General features: G+C 43.9%; 2 protein-coding genes and 1 long non-coding RNA gene across 6 annotated transcripts in view; 1 reads left to right on the top strand and 2 right to left on the bottom strand.

Moving 5' to 3' along the window:
- Window positions 1–16707, bottom strand: part of FAF1 (Fas associated factor 1) — a 144790-nt gene extending 128083 nt beyond the window's left edge. Inside the window, exons 1-2 of one of the 4 annotated variants that reach the window (XM_042873359.1) lie at window positions 16591–16707; window positions 1801–1869 (exon numbers count right to left, since the gene is read on the bottom strand). In XM_042873359.1, coding sequence (XP_042729293.1) covers window positions 1801–1869; window positions 16591–16635 — 114 coding nt within the window. In that variant the 5' untranslated portion in view covers window positions 16636–16707. Of the gene's footprint in view, window positions 1–1800; window positions 1870–7403; window positions 7609–16590 lie in introns of those variants that run through there. The other 3 variants (XM_042873358.1, XM_042873360.1, XM_042873361.1) reach the window with 3 other exon arrangements.
- A 1280-nt stretch (window positions 16708–17987) lies between these two features.
- The window catches only part of CDKN2C (cyclin dependent kinase inhibitor 2C), an 8041-nt gene continuing 6075 nt past the window's right edge, over window positions 17988–19953 (top strand). The window contains exon 1 of the mRNA XM_042874170.1: window positions 17988–18299. Within this exon, the coding sequence (XP_042730104.1) occupies window positions 18207–18299 (93 nt within the window). The 5' untranslated portion in view covers window positions 17988–18206. The remainder of the gene's footprint in view (window positions 18300–19953) is intronic.
- Window positions 18781–19689, bottom strand: LOC122181603. The gene is made up of 2 exons (XR_006179495.1): window positions 19370–19689; window positions 18781–19127 (listed from the first exon to the last, which is right to left on the bottom strand). It is a non-coding gene; the product is annotated as an uncharacterized LOC122181603 (long non-coding RNA).

Here is a 19953-nt window from a genome sequence, read left to right on the forward strand (position 1 = left end):
GAAAAGAAAAAAAATAATTCATACGCATCCTTAATTTAAAAAAAAAAAAAAGGTTGCCTTTAAAAAAAGTAAATAAAAGACAGCAACTAAACCAAGAAAGAATCATAGAATTGCTCAGGTTGGAAAAGACCTTAAAGATCATCAAGTCCAACTGCAAAGCTCCTTAGAGCTCACTGAGGCTTGGATTGCTGCTTTGTTTTGTTTAAAAAGGTAAGACCTCATGTCCAAAAAAATGCAAAAACACAGCAACACTCACTCAAGTTACAGGAAAGAGATGGGTGACATTTTAACTCTCGTACTAAAATCTACTAACAGGACCAGAAAAAAAACCCAACAAACTATGAAGAAAATAAGCAGTAGGAATATTGCATCAGGGCAAACAAAGAAATTCTTCAAGCTACCTAAAATACAATATTTATAGTGTGAGGCTTCTTGCATATACATTTTCACATTTTCCATCTCAGCTGAAAAGTTTCAAAAAGACCTTTTGGTTTAATCAAAAACGAAGTATTCCCTCCTCCCCAGTTTCTTGGCACTGGTTCCATACTTGATCACTGAATCACAGGGCAGAGAGGCACAACACAAGCACACAGATAATACTGATGCAGTAAGCACACAAAGGATTATTATTTTACAGTTTCATTCTACACTTTTAAAATAAGTAGTCCTTAGGTTTCTCGGCAGTTGTGAGCTGTTTTCATGTGCTGTTTTGATTTTTGAAATGCTGAAATCCATTGTCTAACAACAAGATGTTTAATTCTCTCAAGATAGAAACTCCTTGTCTTTTTACATTCTGCCTCCAAATCTCATCTTCTCTTTCTTCACTCTTCTGCATAATTTAGCATCCACTCCCCTTTCTACAAGAAGTCTGCTCTTAATAAGAGAGCCAGGGTCCTATTAATGACAGGAGCTTAGGGCATTTTTGTCACTTCTACCCACTCCAATCCACCTTTTTTCTTCTACCACTTACCATTCCCCTTTCGCAGACACTATCCTGAAGTACCTCTTACATCCCTAACCTGCTTTCCTTTCTTACTTTCCATGTCTTTTTTAAGCATGCGTTTTTGGGACATTACTTCTTTCCCTACTACATTTTACTTCTAGATCATTTAATCATCACTAATAAGATGAAGAATGCAAAGGTATTATCATAGCTGTAAGTACTTCACTCTCTTTTCACTGATTCTGGAGTCTCAAAAGAAAATAAATAAACAATAAAACAACTCCTCTTTATTGTTCTTAACACTTTTTCTTCATAATTCTCTCATTCAGCATTACCTGCGATCATTTATTGTAATCCATATAACTTTACAATTTATAAGCCCCCCAAAATCCTATCCAACTGATTTAATGCATTTTATTAAGAACCTTACAACCCGGAAAGAAAGCATAACACTATTCCTTGTCTTCATATAACAAATACTTGAACGTGCAAAACAGCCCAGCCCACACTGTGTCACAACAAACTACTGTGACTAAGGATGTTTTAAATCGTACCATTCTGCCAACACGCAGTTGTGCTTTCCTGTTTAAGAACATTAATGACTAAAATTTAAATGTACACTTTTGCATATGGTTTCTGGTATGTCACGGTTTCATAGCTTAGAGTTACTACTGGATAAACTATACCAAGCCTTTATTTTGCAATGTCATGATACAAGCAAGAACTAGAAGAAAAAAAAAAAGCCTGCACATAACTTGCTTGCCCCAGCCATACAACTCTGAAATAAAGACAATAGCTGTCTCAGCAGGATGGCACACCACTGTTCATCTGACAAGTCATTCTCTTAGAATACTTACCACTAAATCCCAGTTATTTTGTTCAAGCAAAGTTATAGCTTCATCGATATTTTCTATACCAGTACAAGCCTAGAAAGAAAAAGAAGCAATAAACTCAATTAAAAGCATTGATCAAAGTAAGCACTAATACTTAGAATTAATTTCAGTAAATGACAGGAAATGTAGAGGGTTTTTTATTTCTGCAAGGAGAGCTTTAAACACCACAGATTTGAGTATAATTCCCTCTTCCACCAGAGGACTCTTGTGTAACCTTGAACAAACCACATAAGGAAGCAAGACAAAGTAGTTATTTGCAAAATTAGGGCTACAGTGCTGTCTCATAAAGGTGTTCTGAGAATTCTACATCAGAAATTCTGAAACACTCATGCTCCCTTAAAAGGGACCACAAAAATATTTAAAATGCTAAGTCTGGGGTGGTTGGAGTGCTTTGTCTCCAACCAGAACCAACTCCTCTGCCTCCACCAATGCCTTTTACCCCTACGCACTGCAGGTGTTACACAGCACTGCTAGATGAAGAAAAAGGTGGCAAGTGAGACTTTTTGCTCAGCCGAGTACAGGTGAGGAACCTTGTGAAACTCTTTAAAATGAAGTCTGTGTAATGAAACATTTACTTTCATATAAAATGCCTGAATGTTGTTCCAGCACTGTACTCATCTTTCACAAGATCTCAGCCATGATTGTGTTCCTTCTGTCCCAACATACAGTTATATAAAACTTTTATATAAATTTCTTTTTATATATCATATAAAATAAGGAATTTTAAAAATATAGTTTAACAGTAATAGAACAGAATCGGCGGGAGAACAGATTCCAAAGACTCATCGCTTTCCTTCAAGCATCAAAAGAGAGAAATGGCAGGAAGGGAGCACAGAAACAAGTACTTAACACCATCAGGCTACACTGAAAGTGATCCTGACAGCTCTGCTGCAATGTACTCCGACTAGGATAAACTTCCACCAAAGTGACAGTCTGAGGCTCCATTGACAACAATGTGAAACACATTTAAAGTCTGGACATTCACTTTTCAGACTGACTACTTTTGTCAGTTTTGTTAGGTGCCAATAAAAGAGGAACAAACATTTTGGAATTACAACAATGGAGGAATGAAAGCTACTGATTAATGTAAACCACAAACATGTTTCAAAATCTTCCTTAGCATGCTGTAATATAAGTATCTGTTGCAGCAGATTATGACTTCAGAAAAACATTTCAACATGGAGGAGAAGAATTGATTCAGACACTACAAGCAGTCAAACACAAATTTCTGCCTCAAGTCACACTCCATCACCGGTTTGAAGACGAGTAAGAAAGTTAAAAAAAATAAAAAATAAAAGTTTGTTTCCTGCACCATCAATTCAAGAAAATTGTCTGGTTTGAACTTCAATTATTTTCCTTAAGGTGAAGCACCAAAGACAAGGCCTCACTGACAGCCGTGACATCAAGGGCTTCTGGAGGGCAGGATGAGGCCCAGCACAGCCTGACACCAGCTTTCGTCTTCCTCTGGAAGATACACATAAGGAAGCAGCAGGTCCTGTGAGCCACAAAATTAATAAAGCCTGGTTCTTCATGGGTTCATCTCTCATTCCTAATTACAAGAGCTGATTTAAGCTTCTCCAATGACTAGAATATTTATGAAGTCTTTTTTCTTTTTTTTTTTTTTTTTAAATGGACTTATTTCCATGCTACCTTGTTTTATTTTGATTAAATCTGGAAGAATTTAATTGGTATGAGTACTTGGGTTCAGAAGTTATTTGTGAGGACACCTGGGCACCATAATCTCATATGCATTACTTCTTCAGAAAGCCAGACTAAGAATCACAGGGCTGACTCCTTTACAATTCATAAAGCATGTGTTTCATTCGTTCTTATGCCTTTCATTCTACCCAAGCAAAAATTAAAATTAAAAATATTGAATTCTAACAGTAACAGGAAAAAAAATTCAAGCCTCTGGAAAGTATATAAACTCTGAAAAGCAAAAGCATGCGTTTCTTATTAAGCAGTTAGAAATATGATGAGAATTTTTTCCACTTTAATTCAGAGATTAACTGATTTTTATTCAGATTTATTTTCATAGAAGGCATTAAATATCTCAGCAGAAAATTCTTACCAGCAGAGTACTAAATCACAAAGTACTAAACCTAAGCAACAACAAGCACATCCTCCAAGTAAAATCTGAAACTTAAACCAACGATCACAGTAAAGGTAAAATCTTCTATGTTTACTGGTTTGCAAACATTCATACATCAAAAAGAAATCCAGGAATTTAACCAAAGGCCAAAGGGGAAGCAAATGTTAGGAAGAGTGCCTTCTCTTCTCTGGATTTCCTCTAAATCTAAAATAGCACTTTTGCCCTCCATAGCAGCTATAGCATTTTTGCAGAGACTGAGCAGTCTCTCCTAGGTTTTTCAGACCACACAAGAGGAAAATGAACGTGAAAAATGAATGAACTGTTGTTTTTTACTGAATGCACAAGAACAGATTTGGAAGACAAAACTACTGAATGTTAAAGTAACTCTCACAGCATCTTGCTTTTTCAGACCAGGTGTTTCTATCAGCCAGATTTAGATTTGTACACAGTAAATTCTCTGCAGCTCTCCTCCAAACGTTTTTCACATGGCTAAGCTGTAAAGCTATCATCTTAGTTACTGATGGAGAGCTTACCCGTGCAGAGTTTCAGAGCTATCCACCAAGTGGCCTTTTTTTAATTGGCAAAGTAATCTGAATCACTGTTAAATAAGGAAAAATAAAGTAATCATTTCAGGAAATAATTCAACTGAAGGGCAGATAGTTCCAGGCATCCAAGACAAACCCTGGAGATGCTTACAGAAAGCTTTAGCACATGGCAGTAGACTCACTCTTCTAATTCCTTGCAGGGTGGTCTAACCTTGGCAGCTCTAACAGCTGCATCTGGATTTTGAGAACCTCTGTGACCCCCCCATCTCACCAGCCAAGGCTTTAGCCTACCTCCACATCACAGGAAAACAGCTGACTTCCCCATCTGGCGGCAGCTGCTGCTGAAAATGCTCCTCCTGCACCTGCTGCAGAGACCCGGGCAGTTGTTACACAGCAAAGCTGGGAGAGACAACTGTTGCTCCCAGCACAGAGAGCTGAGCTGTTACTCCTGCAGAAGCTGGGAGAGCAGCAAACAGCTGTCGCTGGCTCAAATACAGAGTTAGGCTACTGCAGTCCTGATAGATAGCTGGTGGCAGTTGTTGCACAGAAGCTGGGAGCAAATGGTATTTGGCAGCCAGGCAGAACTTGCTATCCCTACTCACCTGTGGCCTCTCCTCCTTCTCATCAAGACACAACAACAGTCAGAAGTACCCAAAAACCAGGGTCGGCCTCACAGCCACTGATTGGAATGACTTTGATGTCCACCTCTCTCAACAATCAGTTGAACAACTCTTTGTTTCCTTTGACTACCAACAGTCACTATGTTTTCCCCCGCAGGGACCACTTCTGCACTAACCCAATCTAGGCGATACGCTCAAACACTTCACACAAGGGGTTCAGGACCATTAAAAACAGACAGACAGATGGCAGAGAACTACATCATGCATTGCACCATGCATGGCAACTACTACATCATGCATTGCTCTCTTTCCTGTAAATGTCAGGCAGCAAAAAAAGCTCACAGTGTGCCTGACTAGCCTTCACACGCACTCTGCAGTCAGCATCTTCAGCTGAGCTTCCTGCAGTAACCTGGGGCCGACACACATACAGGTCCATACAGCAGAAAGGATTACATTGGAGCCCTAGCTCCAAGCACCCAGAACAGTCAACTCAGACAACGGATCAACAAGACAGACTCACACCAGTTGTCAACTACAGATTTTTTTCCTCTCATTAACATCATATCCATCTGTCTCAGAGTAAGACTAAGCTACTGTCATTCAGTCCAATGCCTACTCCTCAGATACTGAAACAACTGATGCACAGTCTCCTGTGCCGGATGAAGAGAGCTTTCAGCCATCAGCATTTCGTTGCAGCTATAGTTCAGCCCATCTTCTTAACACGTACCCAAAACTGCAATACCTGGGAAAATAACTCCATTAAGGCATCACAAGGTTCAACAGGTGAGGTCACCTGGGAGGATTTAATCCTTCAGAGATCTACAAAACACCAGGAAGGCAGCTTAATTCATCCCCACCACTGCAGCTACACAGACAGCACCCTAGGAAATTATTACTTTTAAAAGTATCCAACCTTTTTTTAAAAAAAAAATTATTGGATCTAGCAATACAGCTGGAGCTGTATTTTATAAAGACATATGAATTTCTAAAGAGAAATCAAAACCATTGGCAAAGAACAAATACTGCTAAAATCAATTCATTCTCCCTTCAGTAACTTACTCTTTAAAAGATAAGAGACTAGGAGCAAGAAAAACTCTTTTCAGGTGCAGGCTACAGATCTGCTAGAAAGAATGGCAGAATTCTCAAGGGTGGCAGTTAAGAAAACCTCAGAACTGTTCTTAATAGCATCAGAAATAACAGCAATATCCTTCTTTTCTGTCTCCTCATGTACTTAACCTCCCAATAAAACCAAAATTCAGCTTGCTGTTTTACTGACTCCTTCAATCACAAGCAGACAGGTCATTTCACAGACACATTTCAGCTTCCTGTCAGGTTTTGGACATCTCTGAAGACAGGGTCTACAGCCACCCTGGACAGCTTGCTCCAGTGCTTGATCACCATCAATTGAAGGATTTTTCCCTTGCATTTAGCTATAACTCTCCTTGATACAACCTGTAACCTTTGCCTCTCGTCCTTTCACTCTGCCACTCTAAGATACTGAATGCTATACTGTCTGTTGCCTGCTGTAGAGATGGAAGAGCAGCTAGATCCCCCTTAGCTCCTTCTCTCCTCTTACTGAACAAGCTCCAGCTGCCTCTCCACCTAGGTGGTTCTCTGGCCATGGCAGGGGACCCTCACAACTGGGATTTCTGGGTACCTGGGCATTTCTTATGCCAGAGCCCCATCAGCCCCCCGACCACACAGACTGCAACACAGAATTACAGAACCACCAAGGTTGGAAAAGGCCACCATGATCACCCACTCCAACTATCCAGCTATCATCAGTATTTCCTCACTAAACCACATCCCTCACTACAACATCCAAACATTTCTTGAACACCTCCAGGGACAGTGACTCAACCACCTCTCTGGGCAGACAGTTCCAGTACCTGACCACCCTTTCAGAGAACAAATTTTTCCTACTATCCAAACTGAACGTCCCCTGGCACAACTGGAGGCCATTCCCTCCTACCCTATCACTATTTACACAGGAGAACAAGACACAAGTCCCTGCATGGTATCCCGTATCACTTCAACCCTGCAACAACCCAACCATATTGATGCAATGAGACTGTTCTTACTATGAGTCATCTGTGGTTATTAAATTAACTTTTACTTCTTTCTAGTTTAGAGAAACATTTTAAAAAACATCCAGGCATATCGACTGAGACACAAACTGAAAGGTCACCTACTGCAAGCATCTAAATGAAGAGATAAGAATACTTCTCTGTTTTTACATAACTCGGAAGACCATCTGGTAAAAATGAAGCAGATTCACCAGCTGTTCACAAAACAAGCTAATACACTTACCAGCATCAGAAGTCTGGAGAAGGTCTGGGCGCATACGCCATGCTCAAGTTTTACCCAACGCTTTCAATTCCTGCTCAACTGTTCATACTACTCAAGCACTGCATTACACAAAGTGAGAAAACATTGTCCCCCTTCTACAGAGGGTAACAAAAGTGGTATTTCTGAAGGTCACACAAGACTTGCTACCTATTAGTTACCAGGCAAACAAGAGTGAACTTTGCCCATGCTGAGATGACTGCAGAGCTCCTGAATAAAGCAAGCAGGGTACAAAGTCTGAGCTGGTAGCATGAAGCTCCAACCACTTCTGAGCAGAACTAGCTAGCTTGGAATCACATTAACCATATTCAAATGGTTTCCACCAGAATCTGTAGCAAATTTTGCTTCCAGAAAGCCATGGAGGCACAACAGCAGGAAGTCCATCAGCTGAGCCAAGACGTGAACCCCAGTTTCACAAGCCCCATCTAACACTTGAGGATTTTAGCCACATCCTCCCTGCACTACATGCAGAGAGCAGTGCTCAAACTGAATTACAAACGATGCCAAATCAAAAACAAGCAGCCATTGATGAGTACTCTGGACTACTAAACCCGTCTGCCTTTTCTAAAGGCTGAAGATGTCCTTCTTTCACTACAGCTGCTATCTAACTACAACATGCTTTAGTTCAGATTATCATAATTTTTCCTGTGCTTGCTTAATCTGCAAAAGCATCTCAGTAAAAGCAAAAACACCAGCATTGCCTGAATCACAGCTGCTCTCAGAGTGTACAAATACCGCTCCAAAAGTAATGCCTCTTGTTTTACTATGTCGATCCACAGTGTCAGAAGCAAACACTGGTGGTATGGCAGTAGAGGTTGAACCTTCCCACCAATATCCCATTACATGCTGTTGTCGTGTGACAGATGGCAGCCGAGGGGCAGCCTGACAAAATGGCATCCAACATGGAAGCGTATATAAAGCCAAGGTGTGTCACTGAATTCCTCCATATGGAAAAAGTGGCACCCACTAACATTCACTGATACACGATGAGCATTCATAGAGACCAAACAGTGATGTGAGCACGGTCAGTGGTGCACTTCAGCAGAGGCAAGAGGGGGTCATCTCCATTGGTGCAGATTTTTACAAGAGCAGCATGCAGGCTCTTGTTCACTGATAGTGAAAATGTACAACTAGGGGCAGCAACTACCTTGAAAAACAGCATTCTGTAGATGAGAAGTTGCTCTACCAAATAGTTTTATTGTGCTCTTTGTATCTTTTGTAGTTTCCATGGAGATAAACAGGAGGCATTACTTTTGGAATGCTCTGCATATGTTACAATGTCAGAAAACAATACATATGGAAAACAAGGGTCAGAGAAACACTCCGGGTTCCTCTATAGTCACAAATATCTTTTTCCTCATTACCTATAAAGCAATAGTATCCTAGAAGAAATTAAGAAGGAATAAAGTCCATTTTTGAGACAACATACAAAGGAAGAGCACTAACTCTTATTTAATACATCTGTATCTCTATACTCAACATTCCATATCATATTTTTTGGTTCAGAACAGGACAAGGACAACTCTCCTAAATAGGAGAGTACAAGAACACGCAAATCCCAGTAAAATACATGCCATGCCATAAAGTGGGCCAACAATGACTATAGAAAACATTTGACTAAAGACATAAACATTACATAAGCTTTTAAAAGCATCAGGACAAGGAATGTTGCCAACAGGTCAGAAGGATCAAAGAAGATACCAAAGAAGTTTTAACAGAAGGCAAGGACATAATGGAAAAGCAAAATGAATTGTGTGTGCTCATTTTCACTACAGAAGAACTTAAAGCTCATCCCATAAGAGATCTCTGTAAAGAGAAGCTTTGTTATTCCAAAGCATCAATATACACACCCAGAACAAACCACCAGGATCAGACAGTCTCCAAAATTTTAAGGGAACTTCAGCAAATTATTTTATTTTTTTAAAACAAAAAAACAACAGACTGTTTCTTAAACCAGCCTTAAATGCTCAATCTCCCCTTCTTCCTACAGTGCAGGCATCAAACTTTTTATGAATTTCACTGGAAGGAAACTTTAGAGGGTTAAGATTCCTGCAGTTTGGGCAACTTTGACTTCTGTATCACAAGAGATAGTAGAAGCTGCAGTGAAACATGCAGAATAGGACGGGTATATACACTAATGTATATACAGTATACTGAGTAAAAGTAAACCTACATATCATAGAACTACTCAGAGATCTCCAAAGAACTCAAAACTGTATCAAACTGACACAATTTCCAAAATTCTCCTAAAGAACTTTATCATTACACTCACAAAATGCTGACTTCCAGAAACAGGAAAACCCATTCAAATACTATTTCTTACTGCTCTTTCCTAAGGATTAGCCTCCAGCCACCGCTTGCACATAAGACATTCAGCAACCTGGGTTTTCAGTCTGAGCTGATACAGCACCTTTGGTATTTGCTCACACAAATAACCTGACCTTTAAAAAAAATAATAGAGATGACTCAGATCCAGAACTCTTGTCTTTACAAATTGTTTCCTGCAATAGGTAGAATATGAAACCTATGTAAAATAGCTCTGAAAGGCTAATCTGTTCTGCTCTGGTTTCAAAGAGTCTTAAAACTTCAGTTTTATCGAAGTACCTTCTGAAAGCATAACTACTTCCACAGAACAAAGACCTGCTCAGCCAGTTAAACTCAGAGGATCACCACAGGACTGATTTGATAGACCAAATAACATCTAACGCATACATTAGGACTTCGGTTTCCTCTTCAACTTGTTTTTAACAATTGCATATTATCTAGTAAATTCTAAAAAATGGGCTTAATTAGCAGGTATCACTCAAGCTACCAAGCACATAATTTCCTTTCATCCAAATGCTGAGGGACAACTCAAATGCTAGGTGTTTACCTAGGCTTCTTCTAGGTTTCTACAGCAGTTAAAAGGAAGGACTCATCTAATGGCTGCCCCACCAAAATGCACTAAGCATGCAGTATGCTTTCATCCCTTACCCTTAAGGCCACTTACAGCAAACAAAAGCAATTGCATTGCAAACCAAGAGGCCCAACTACCAGTTCCAATGCTGTTACTACTGACTGTGCAATGCACAAACATGTCTGCTCACTACAAAAATATAAATTCTATCCCCCAAAAAAGCTACGTAGTTTCTTTAATAAGCTCTTAACTCCTGTTCGCAGTAGGAAAAGCAAGAAAACAAGGCATGCAATGGTAAATGAACTATGACAACTGCCCAAATAGAGAGGGGAACATCTCAGACTTTCTGCACTGAGATTCTTTTAAGATTGGAAATTCCCAGAGCTCCTCAGGAACTGCAGCAACTCACACCTTCACCCTCTTCTTTTCTACACCTCCCTCCAGTCAAAAATATCAACTCAGTAAATTTGTTTACTGTAAATGATACTTGTGCACAAAGAAACGTTAGTCACACATTTTACTTTTTATTTGCCAAACAAATGTCCTCTTTTCTTACAATGAAAACACATTCCTAGCCTCTATGACAGACACAATAACTCAGAGATTATAGCTACTAGTTGTCTTAGCGTTTTGAAAAACATCTATCACCTCTCAGTCAGTTTCAGTGACCTACAAACACAAATACCGATACGAATGGGCCAATGGAAAAAGTGATGTGATTACTATGATGAGAAGACTCCTTCCAAGGTAATTGAATGAAAAGAACTGCATAAACCTCTTCCTAAAAATGAATCGGTGCTCCAGAAGTAAGTTATTTAGATTCTTACAGCTAGGCTGTAATGTACACATATCACAGTATCTTCTTTCCATAAATGTCAGACTGTATTTCTAATTAAATATCTGTCCTTATGTAAGAGCATAGCAGGCTTCTCCATGAAGAGCTATCAGTGAAAATATCCAAGTTATCGTGTTATAAAATGAACAACATTCTTACGTGAATTTCCCATTTTGCAACTCTGCAATCCACTTCATCTCCTGTTTAAAGGCCAGAGAGGAGATGAGGAAGTCAAACCAGCTCTGTCCTGGTGCGTATGAGCTCCGGTGTTACAAGTGAATCTAGGAGTATCTAAAGAAATTCAACTGTTGGTTCTTCAAAAACACATAAAGAACAAATAAATATGAGCAACAGCCTTGGCAGCAGCCAATGACAAAGTAACCAAACTGACATACGCTAAGCATGCAGTATACTTCCATCACGTCTCGACCCCTAAGGCCACTCACAGCAAACAAAACCAAATGCATTGCAAACCAAGAGGTCCAACTACCAGTTGTAGTGCTGCTACTGACTGTGTAATGCACAAAATTAAAAGACATGACAAAACCACTGTTACCTGAAGACACTCAATAGGAGGGAAAAAGGAAACAAACCTGCCTCTCCCAAACCTTGATTTCTAACCTTCACAGGACTGCATTTCCTCCCAGCTGTGGGTAGTTACAGAGCTCAGTTCAGCTCTGGGAATGCCTGCTGCTAAAGCTCTTCAGCTGTCACACAAATGAATGAATCCTGTTGGCTGTGGTGTAAGCAAGACTATGAGCTTTTAAACTCAGACAGATCTGAACACAGACATTCAGGTGCCATGGTAGCCCTCCTGATGAAAGCACAGGCCTCCAAGAACTTTAAGAATAAGTCTGAGAACACTTTCCAAAGATTTAGCCTTTGACTGGATGTCTCTTCAGCATTTATCTTGCACTGCGGGCCGTGTTCTAAGTGAATTGCCAAACACGTCACAGAAAGCCTTCACAGAAATCAACAACAGTCCTTTCTGCTCCAACATCTTCATGACCAAATGTGAAGAACATCTTTTCGTTCAGAAATCAATTATATGAACGTTAACTTTACTATAGGCTCAAAACCCCTGGGTGGATAAACTCCTCTTACTAACACCACATGGGATGCTCTTTCCAGCCCCCAGCATAAGTTCACAGTGCAGCATAAGAACCACGTGCACTAACTTGAAGCTGTTCTTGAATCTGCCTACCTTTTTCACCCATCAACTTTTCAGACTGGCATTAACTAAAAGGTAACAAATGCTGACTTAAGGCAACACAACAATAGATGCAGAAGAAAGCAAAGCTCCAGCAGCAAAGAAAAAGTAACGCACACAAATTCTGCACATTGACTGTTACAAAGTGAAAACTGCGTAACAGAGATAAGCTTAAACAGGGCTGAAGCAAACTGATGTTTCCCACAGTCACAAAAACAAAAAAAACAAACCAGTGTCTTTGTCAGATATTTAGCAGCACCACAAGTTAACTTCCATGTGAAGGTGACTCTGCAGTTTCTTTAGTTTTACCATTCCAGAATGAAAAGAGTAGCTTGAATTATGGTTAAACCTTCAAAATAAAGACTCCAAGGCTGAGGTACCAACGTAACCATCAATCCTCTAACTTAAAACACTGATTATCTAGCATGCTTTCTCACCTTTCTGACAATTATATTCTATCTTCCCAACCACTTTTTACTCCTCCCACAAATCTCTTTTTTTTTTTTTTTTGAGAAAAAGACCGATGCAAAGGGAAGCTCAGAAGGAAAATAAGTATGTTTTATACACGAGTATGTGAACCATACCAAAGCACTCCACTGCCCAGCACTTTTCTTTTTAAGTTAATTTTGAAAAGAAAAAAACACCACATGACTGTTTCACAGAGGAAACAAACTATTAGATACCCGCTGTTTCAAGGAAAGCAAGGATTTTTGGGTCTTACTATTCCACTCCAAAGTCTTCCCACCCAGATCAAACCTTGAACTAATTTATTTGGTCAGTGAGAAGTGTGAATTCCATGAAAAATTTCCTACGGAAGTTTTACGTGCTGGATATTCTTGTAACAGATGGACACCCAAAGAGCTGGCAACTCCCACTGTGCTCCAACCCTCCAGCCCACTTTACGCTTAGCAATTACTGTGAGGACAACCACATTGACTGACAAAAGTGATCCTATGAGTTACATGATTTACACTGACAAAAACTTCAGCACCCATCCTAAGGTACCAGTGTACATAAATGTCCCTATCTGACCCTTCCGCCAATACCCAAAGACTGTTTTTCATTCCTGAACAGTTTAACTACACTAATCTAATTAAGGTCAGCACAAATAGCAGTCATGATCAAGTTCACAACTGCAACTGAAGTTGCTATTTGTTTGTTCTTTACAGTGAAAAGTGAACTAATACACTGGAAGAGCAACTCTCTTCAAAGCCCTACCTCCTCAGGTCATTAATATGATTCAAGTGACTACAACCAAGTGACTACCTGGGGACTGACTACCTGCCCCTGGTTAAACACAACAAATAGAAAAATGACAACAAAAAGCAGTAGAAATTATTTTCCCATATTTGTAACAGAACCTGACCTATGTTGCTGCGTCACTTTTACCAATTCACATGCAGTTACCTTTTCAAAGAATTTGCTGGGTTTGGGTTTTTTCTCCCGTGGAATTTTTTCTATATGCCAATGACACTTTGTGGAGAAATTCTGAACTGCATTTAGGAAGAGAGCTAAAACTTGTTTGTGGGTTTAACTCCCACATATCCTCCCTTCATATCCTTCCACTGAAAACAGACCGATGGTGCACTAAACCAGGCTTTGGTAGAAGCCTTCCTAAGGGAGGATCTAAGGGGGAAAAGCCAAATGAGTTGCTTACATAACCTACCTACATATACACACTTAGTACTCTACAGGTAGCATAAAGTCACCTTGTTAAAAAACAGCAGGAGGAAAGAAAACAAAATCACACAGAACAGCCTTCAATTGCTTTGAGACATGTTAAGAACTGTATCTGGTAGATAGCTTTATCTTGCAGTTAGTCTTTTATAAAATTATCCAATGCATGTACTTACATATGAGTATACTATAATAACTTCAAGTATTTTTTCTCCTTGTTAGAAAGGGAAAAAAAAAAAAAAAACAATTAACAAATGCAATATAAGATCCTACTCTAGGTTTAAACTAATGGCAAAATCCCTAATGATTTTGAGAGATACAAAATAAGCCCATGAATGCTGCCAAAAGCATCACACATTAGCACGATTATGACTTACCTAATAATAAATGAATAAATACATAAGGGGGAAGATGGAAAACCTTTTCAAGTTGTAAAAGTTCCAAGACCAATGCTCTATTCTTCTTAAAAGAAACTTGGGAAAGCTCAGTGTGAAGTGTTGATGAAGTTTTCCTCCCAGTTTCACTTGACAAAATTAGCTCAACTATTAAGAACAGCTTTTAAAATTCCCATGGTGTACACCATTCTTCAGCAAGATATCCAACACAAACATAAAAGACAGCAAAACAACTCTGAGAAATACATTTATTGATTAAAAAAAAAAAATCAGATAAATAAAAGACGAAACCGTGAAAGATTGCTTTGTACATAATGTTTTACTTTACATTTTAAAATCTTAGTTAATGAGTTGCAAATCCCATTGCATACTTAAAATACTCAAAATCCTCCACTATTTTTGACAGCTAAAAGACATGAGGCCTAAAAATGATTAGCACTGTCCAACAAGTGACAGTTCAGTGTCTCAGGATCAGATGAAAGTTTGAGAATTACTAAAAAAAAAAGTAACAAAGACAACAACAGAAATAAACAAGTACATAAAATGGAAGCTTCCTTATTCTATTCTTTTAAAGAAGCATTATTACACAGTAAATTATTTCCCGGGTGCAAACTACATCACCTTCATTCTATACAGCCCATTCCTGCAGCTCCACCGCTGCTCTGCAAGTTTGCAACAATACTTACTTGTCTTTGCAGTAACAAATAATGCAGTTGCTCTTACACTTTTTGTAGCTGGTTTCAAAACCCAAGCAGAAAACTACTGCAGAACTAAAAATAGCATTGCCACTAAAGGTGTGGAAAGTAGACAGAGAAAAAAAAAAAGCCTGCCTTATTAGATCTACCTGTGGCTAACTGAATCATTGCCTTTCATGTGGAATGTAAAGCTTTTTTAGCTAGTAACGTGGGGGACTCCATAACGTCTGTCTCCATCGGTACTGATGCAGAATTGGAGCCCTAGTCTCCTTTTATGTGATGTATTGGTAGTGAAAAAGCTACCCATCCTTAAAATTGAGACATTACTCCTTACGTACACAGAAGTAACTCCAAAAGCAGCGAATCAAATGATAATAAAAACATTCACTAAATGTTCAAATAAAAATGGGTGCAACATATTCACATACAAGTGAAAATGTTTCTTTGTTATCGACTGGGAACTCTGCATGTTACATCAAGAAGAGATCAGATAAGTTTTGCAAAAGAGGAATTATGTAACGTACAATATGGTCACATCACCTCTAATTCCAAGGAAACGTTCTTGTTAAACACACAGGGAGGGAAGGGAGGAGTTTTTCCCTTCCATTTTTTTTTAATGGAATATGTGAACTTTACAGCTGACAGCTGAGAAAGAGGCTCTTTTAAGACATAGTACATTCACCGACCAGGTTTACAACTCAATCCAAGAGTACATCCAGTCAAAAATCAGGCACTGTAAGAGGACAAAGCTTAAAAAAGAAGGTTAATTGAAAAGCAAATATTAAGGAGATATTCAAACACGATCTGATATCCCTACAAGCTGCTCTTCGCAGGCTTTGCCCACCATTACAACCAGCATCACCCACCTGTTTGTTTACTCGTTCTTGGAAGTAGGAATACGGCAAACAAGCAGCATGAGGAAGCAGTACACAGAAGAGATTGAGCAGGCCCCGCAATAAATGCTGACCACCGCGCTTCAGAGTAAGAGGTCGAAGTCAAACGTCACCTCTTTTCGCAGGCAGGAGGAGAGGCAACAAGCAGCGAGGGCATATTCTTTCTACACAGACACGCTGTGGTACGGAACGGGGAGGGGAGAGTCCTTCCGTCATTACAACACGCGGAGCCGGCGCCGCCGCGAGGAGGGCACAGCCGGGCCGGCACCCATCATCGGGCACGGCCTCCGCCCGAATCGCCCCGCACCGCCTGCCCTGTGCGGGCTGGGGGAGCGAGGCGGAGCTGAGAGCTTTCGGGACGAGACGCGGAGCTCCCCGAGTTCAGGGGGACGTCGCATCGGCGCGGCCCGAGAGCCCGGGGCACGTGTTGTGACAGGGAAATAAAGGAACGGAGGAGCGGCTCGCGATCCTCCCACAGAGCCCCGGAGGCACCGAAACGGGCGGACAGAGAAAGCGGAGAGAGCCCCCGGCCCCGCGGGCCGCCGTTTACCTGGAAGTCGGCCAGGATCATCTCTCTGTCCATGTTGGACGCCATGGCGGCCGGCGGCGGCCCCGGCTCCGCTCTGCCCCGCGCAGCGAGAGCTGTGCCGGCGGGAGCTACGGGCTCATGGAGGCGGCGGGCCAGGCCCGGACGGAGAAGAGCAGCAGGCGGAGGAGGAGGAAGAGGAGCAGGAGGAGGAGGGCCGGGAGGCGGCGGGGCGGGCGGGAGCCGGGGCCGAGCAGCGCTGCCTAGCTCAGCGGCCGGCCCGGGAAAGAGGAGAAGGAGGAGGCAGCGCCGCTCCCTCCCCGCCCGCACGGCGCCTGTCGCACATTTTGCCTGTCATCGAGGTCGCAAAGAGGCGCTTTGCGGCCGACACGTGACCGCCTCCTGTCAAGCGCTCGCGGAGCGGAGGAGGAGGGAGCGGGGGAGGCGGTGCCTTTCCGGCGCTGACCGCGCGTTCCTGCTGAAAGAGGGAGCGCGCGCCGCGCTCGCGCCTCCTTCCCGCCCAGCGCGCCTGAGAGAGCATAAGGCCGCCCCGCCCCGCGCCTAGGCCCGGCCTGAGGGGCGCCCCGCCTCGCCGCGGGGCTCCTGGGGGGAGCCGTCTCCTCAGGGCCGCCCCCCGCCCCGAGGCCGGCTGAGGGCGGCCCCGCGGCCCGGGGAGCGGCCTAACGAGAAATAACGGCGGGCATCCAACGGCGTCGCCGGCAGCCCGCGCTCGCCCCGGCGCCGCGAGAGGCGGCTGCGCGGCGTAGCGCGGCCGAATCCCGGTTTTTCCGTCTGCCCTCACAGCCCGGTGCCCTCACAGCCCCGCGTCAAGCACGAACGCTGCGCTCAGCGATCGCTGCGGCCGGCGCGAGGTGCCCGCCGTCTCTCGGGTCACGGGCCGAGCGCCCTGCTCGCGATGACGGCCCGTGGAGCTCCGTCACGCCATCTCGGAACCGAGCTCCTTCCCCAGCTCTAGGAAAGAGAATCCTTTATTGTTTTTCTATTCGCGTCGGCGGGAGCCGCTGCCTGACGAGTTTTCATATTCTGCTCGATGGCAAATAGCAGAGCGAAGAGCAGGGAAGGAGAGCGGCCGTGGGTCCCGTCTGTGTGGGGGGAGAGCGAGGGAACCGGCGCAGCGGGATGGCAGGGCTGCGAGCCGCCCCGGGAGCGCCGCTGGGCGCCTGTGGGACGCGTCCGGTGCTCCTCGGTGGCTGCAAAACTACGCAGAGTTTCGAGGTGGATGCAAGCCGTGCTAAAACACCACTCGGGATGGAAAGGCAGGGGGTCAGAAAAGCTGGCCCCGAGAAAAGTTAGATGTTACATTTTACCTGCTTTAGTTTAAGCTGGCGAGGCTTCCCGAGAGGTTTCTTACTGTTCTTACGGCTCACAGCCGTTCGACCAGCGCTGCCCTCACGGCGCTGCCGTCGGTACCGGGAGTGGTGCGGTGCCCGTGGCAGACCGGGCTGAGCTACAAACAAATCCACCCCCGCATTACTAGAGAGTAACTGTAACGAGGGCTGAAAGGCGAGGTTTGGAAACTGGACCGGAGCCAGTTCATTCCTGGCACCGATTTGTGTTCTAGGTGTGCTGTCAAGATAAGTTACACCGTGTTCACGTCTATCACAGGATTATTTTAAATAATGATATCTTCTCTGGATCAAGACGGGAAGGATTTGATCCAGAATGTGAAGGAGAGGCGAGCGGCCCGACGTGCCCCGGCTGGGGAAGCTCAGGTGAGATTCACAGCGAAGCTTTCCGTTCTCGCAGCTCCACACTCCGAGGTGCCCTCGGACAGCGCCGCAGAACACGGCCGGCTCTGTCCCTGCAGCCCTCCGGAGGGGGTTTTGCTGCCCATCGGGGCAATTCCCTCTATTTGACGGTATCGTTACCACCGCCGAAAGGAAATGATTGCAATGGGGACGCTTCTTTCTGGAAAGATTGTTGGATAGATGTCTGCCCGCTTGTTTTGACCGGGCAGTGTCACTCGCAGGAGGCCTGCAGCATCCCTGCCGTACTTCATTATTTTTGCTGTGTTATGTGATTAACAGAACACAGGGGCTTGCTTTGTAGCTGTAAAAACAAGCAGTGGGGGGCTGCTGCAAGGCCCCGAGTCATGTTCTGCAGTACATCTGCACAGCGAACAGCACCAAACCTGGGGATCCGGGGCACTGATCAGTCACGAAATTGGTCTTATTGAAGTCGCCTGACACCAAATCCGAAGAACTGCATGTTATTTCATTTTCATGCAGAAAAGCAACTGGACTTGAATATACAGGTGTCGTATATATATAGCCACGTATCTCTAGAGTTATCTCTGAGGGAAATTACAATTCATACTTCTGTTAACAATGTTGCCTGCACTGTTGCTTCTGACAGAGAACTGTCATAGCAAGGCCCTTAAATACGTTTTCTTTTCCCCTCGTTTCGTGGCTGTGGACATCCGATAGCCAGAGCACGGCGTTTTCCTGCTTCAAGCGTGCTCACCTCACTACCGTTCGCCTTTCTGCACTCATGAACGAGGGGCGGTTGGGGGATCCCAGCAGAAAAGCCGCGCAGCCGGGCTGTAAGAGAGAGGCAGCGATCGCCGCGCGCCCTCCCATCACCTCGGGGCCGACCGTGTCTCCTATCGGAGGCGCCGGCCGTCCCGGCCGGGGTGCCGCGGTGCGCCCGGCAGCTCCCCGGTGCAGATCGCCTCCGGGCTGCCTCCCGCGCGGGGCCGTTCTAGCCAACGTCTCCGCGGTGAGAAGAGGCGGGCGGGGTGCTGACGGACCCCGCCACAGGGAGCCGCGGCGTTGCTCCTTACCTCCCGCGGGGCTCTTTTGGGCGGAATTCAGCCTCCCCATGCTTCCTGAAACGTAAAGCAACGAGAGCAGCGTAGGGCACGGAGCGCTGCTGTCAGAAGGGCGCTGCCATCTCCACGCTGCGCCGCCGCTGCTCCGCGGCCCTTTTGCGGGAAGAGGGAATCCCTCGCGTCTTCTCGGCGCCCCTTCCCCCCCAAAATGGTACTTGCGAATCCATCGCGAGCGGCGGAAAGTCGAAAAGCCGACGCTGTGCGCCGCCTCCCGCAGCGCCGGGACGGCTTCTCCCTGGCCCCGGGTCGCTCCCCGGGCAGGTGCCTGCAGCCGCGGGGCACGGCGTCCACAGAACTCAAACGGCCGATAAATGCCTTTTTTTTATTTTTCCTTTTCCCTTTCCCTTTTCCCTCCCCCTGTCCCGGCCGCGCGATGGCCGCGGGGAGCGGCGGGGCCGTAGGGGCGGGGCGGGCGCTGCAGGCCTTCCTGCCGGCCGAGCCGCAACTCCGCCGCGCCTCCTTAAATCTCTGCCGTTAAAATGTGGGCGGGTGTTTCAACTCAAAAAGCGCTCAAATTTTTTTTCTTTTCAAAAAAA

Source organism: Lagopus leucura, unplaced genomic scaffold (genome assembly GCF_019238085.1).
Source record: "Lagopus leucura isolate 7727_CA_CO unplaced genomic scaffold, USGS_WTPT01 Super-Scaffold_100009, whole genome shotgun sequence".
Taxonomy (NCBI): domain Eukaryota; kingdom Metazoa; phylum Chordata; class Aves; order Galliformes; family Phasianidae; genus Lagopus; species Lagopus leucura.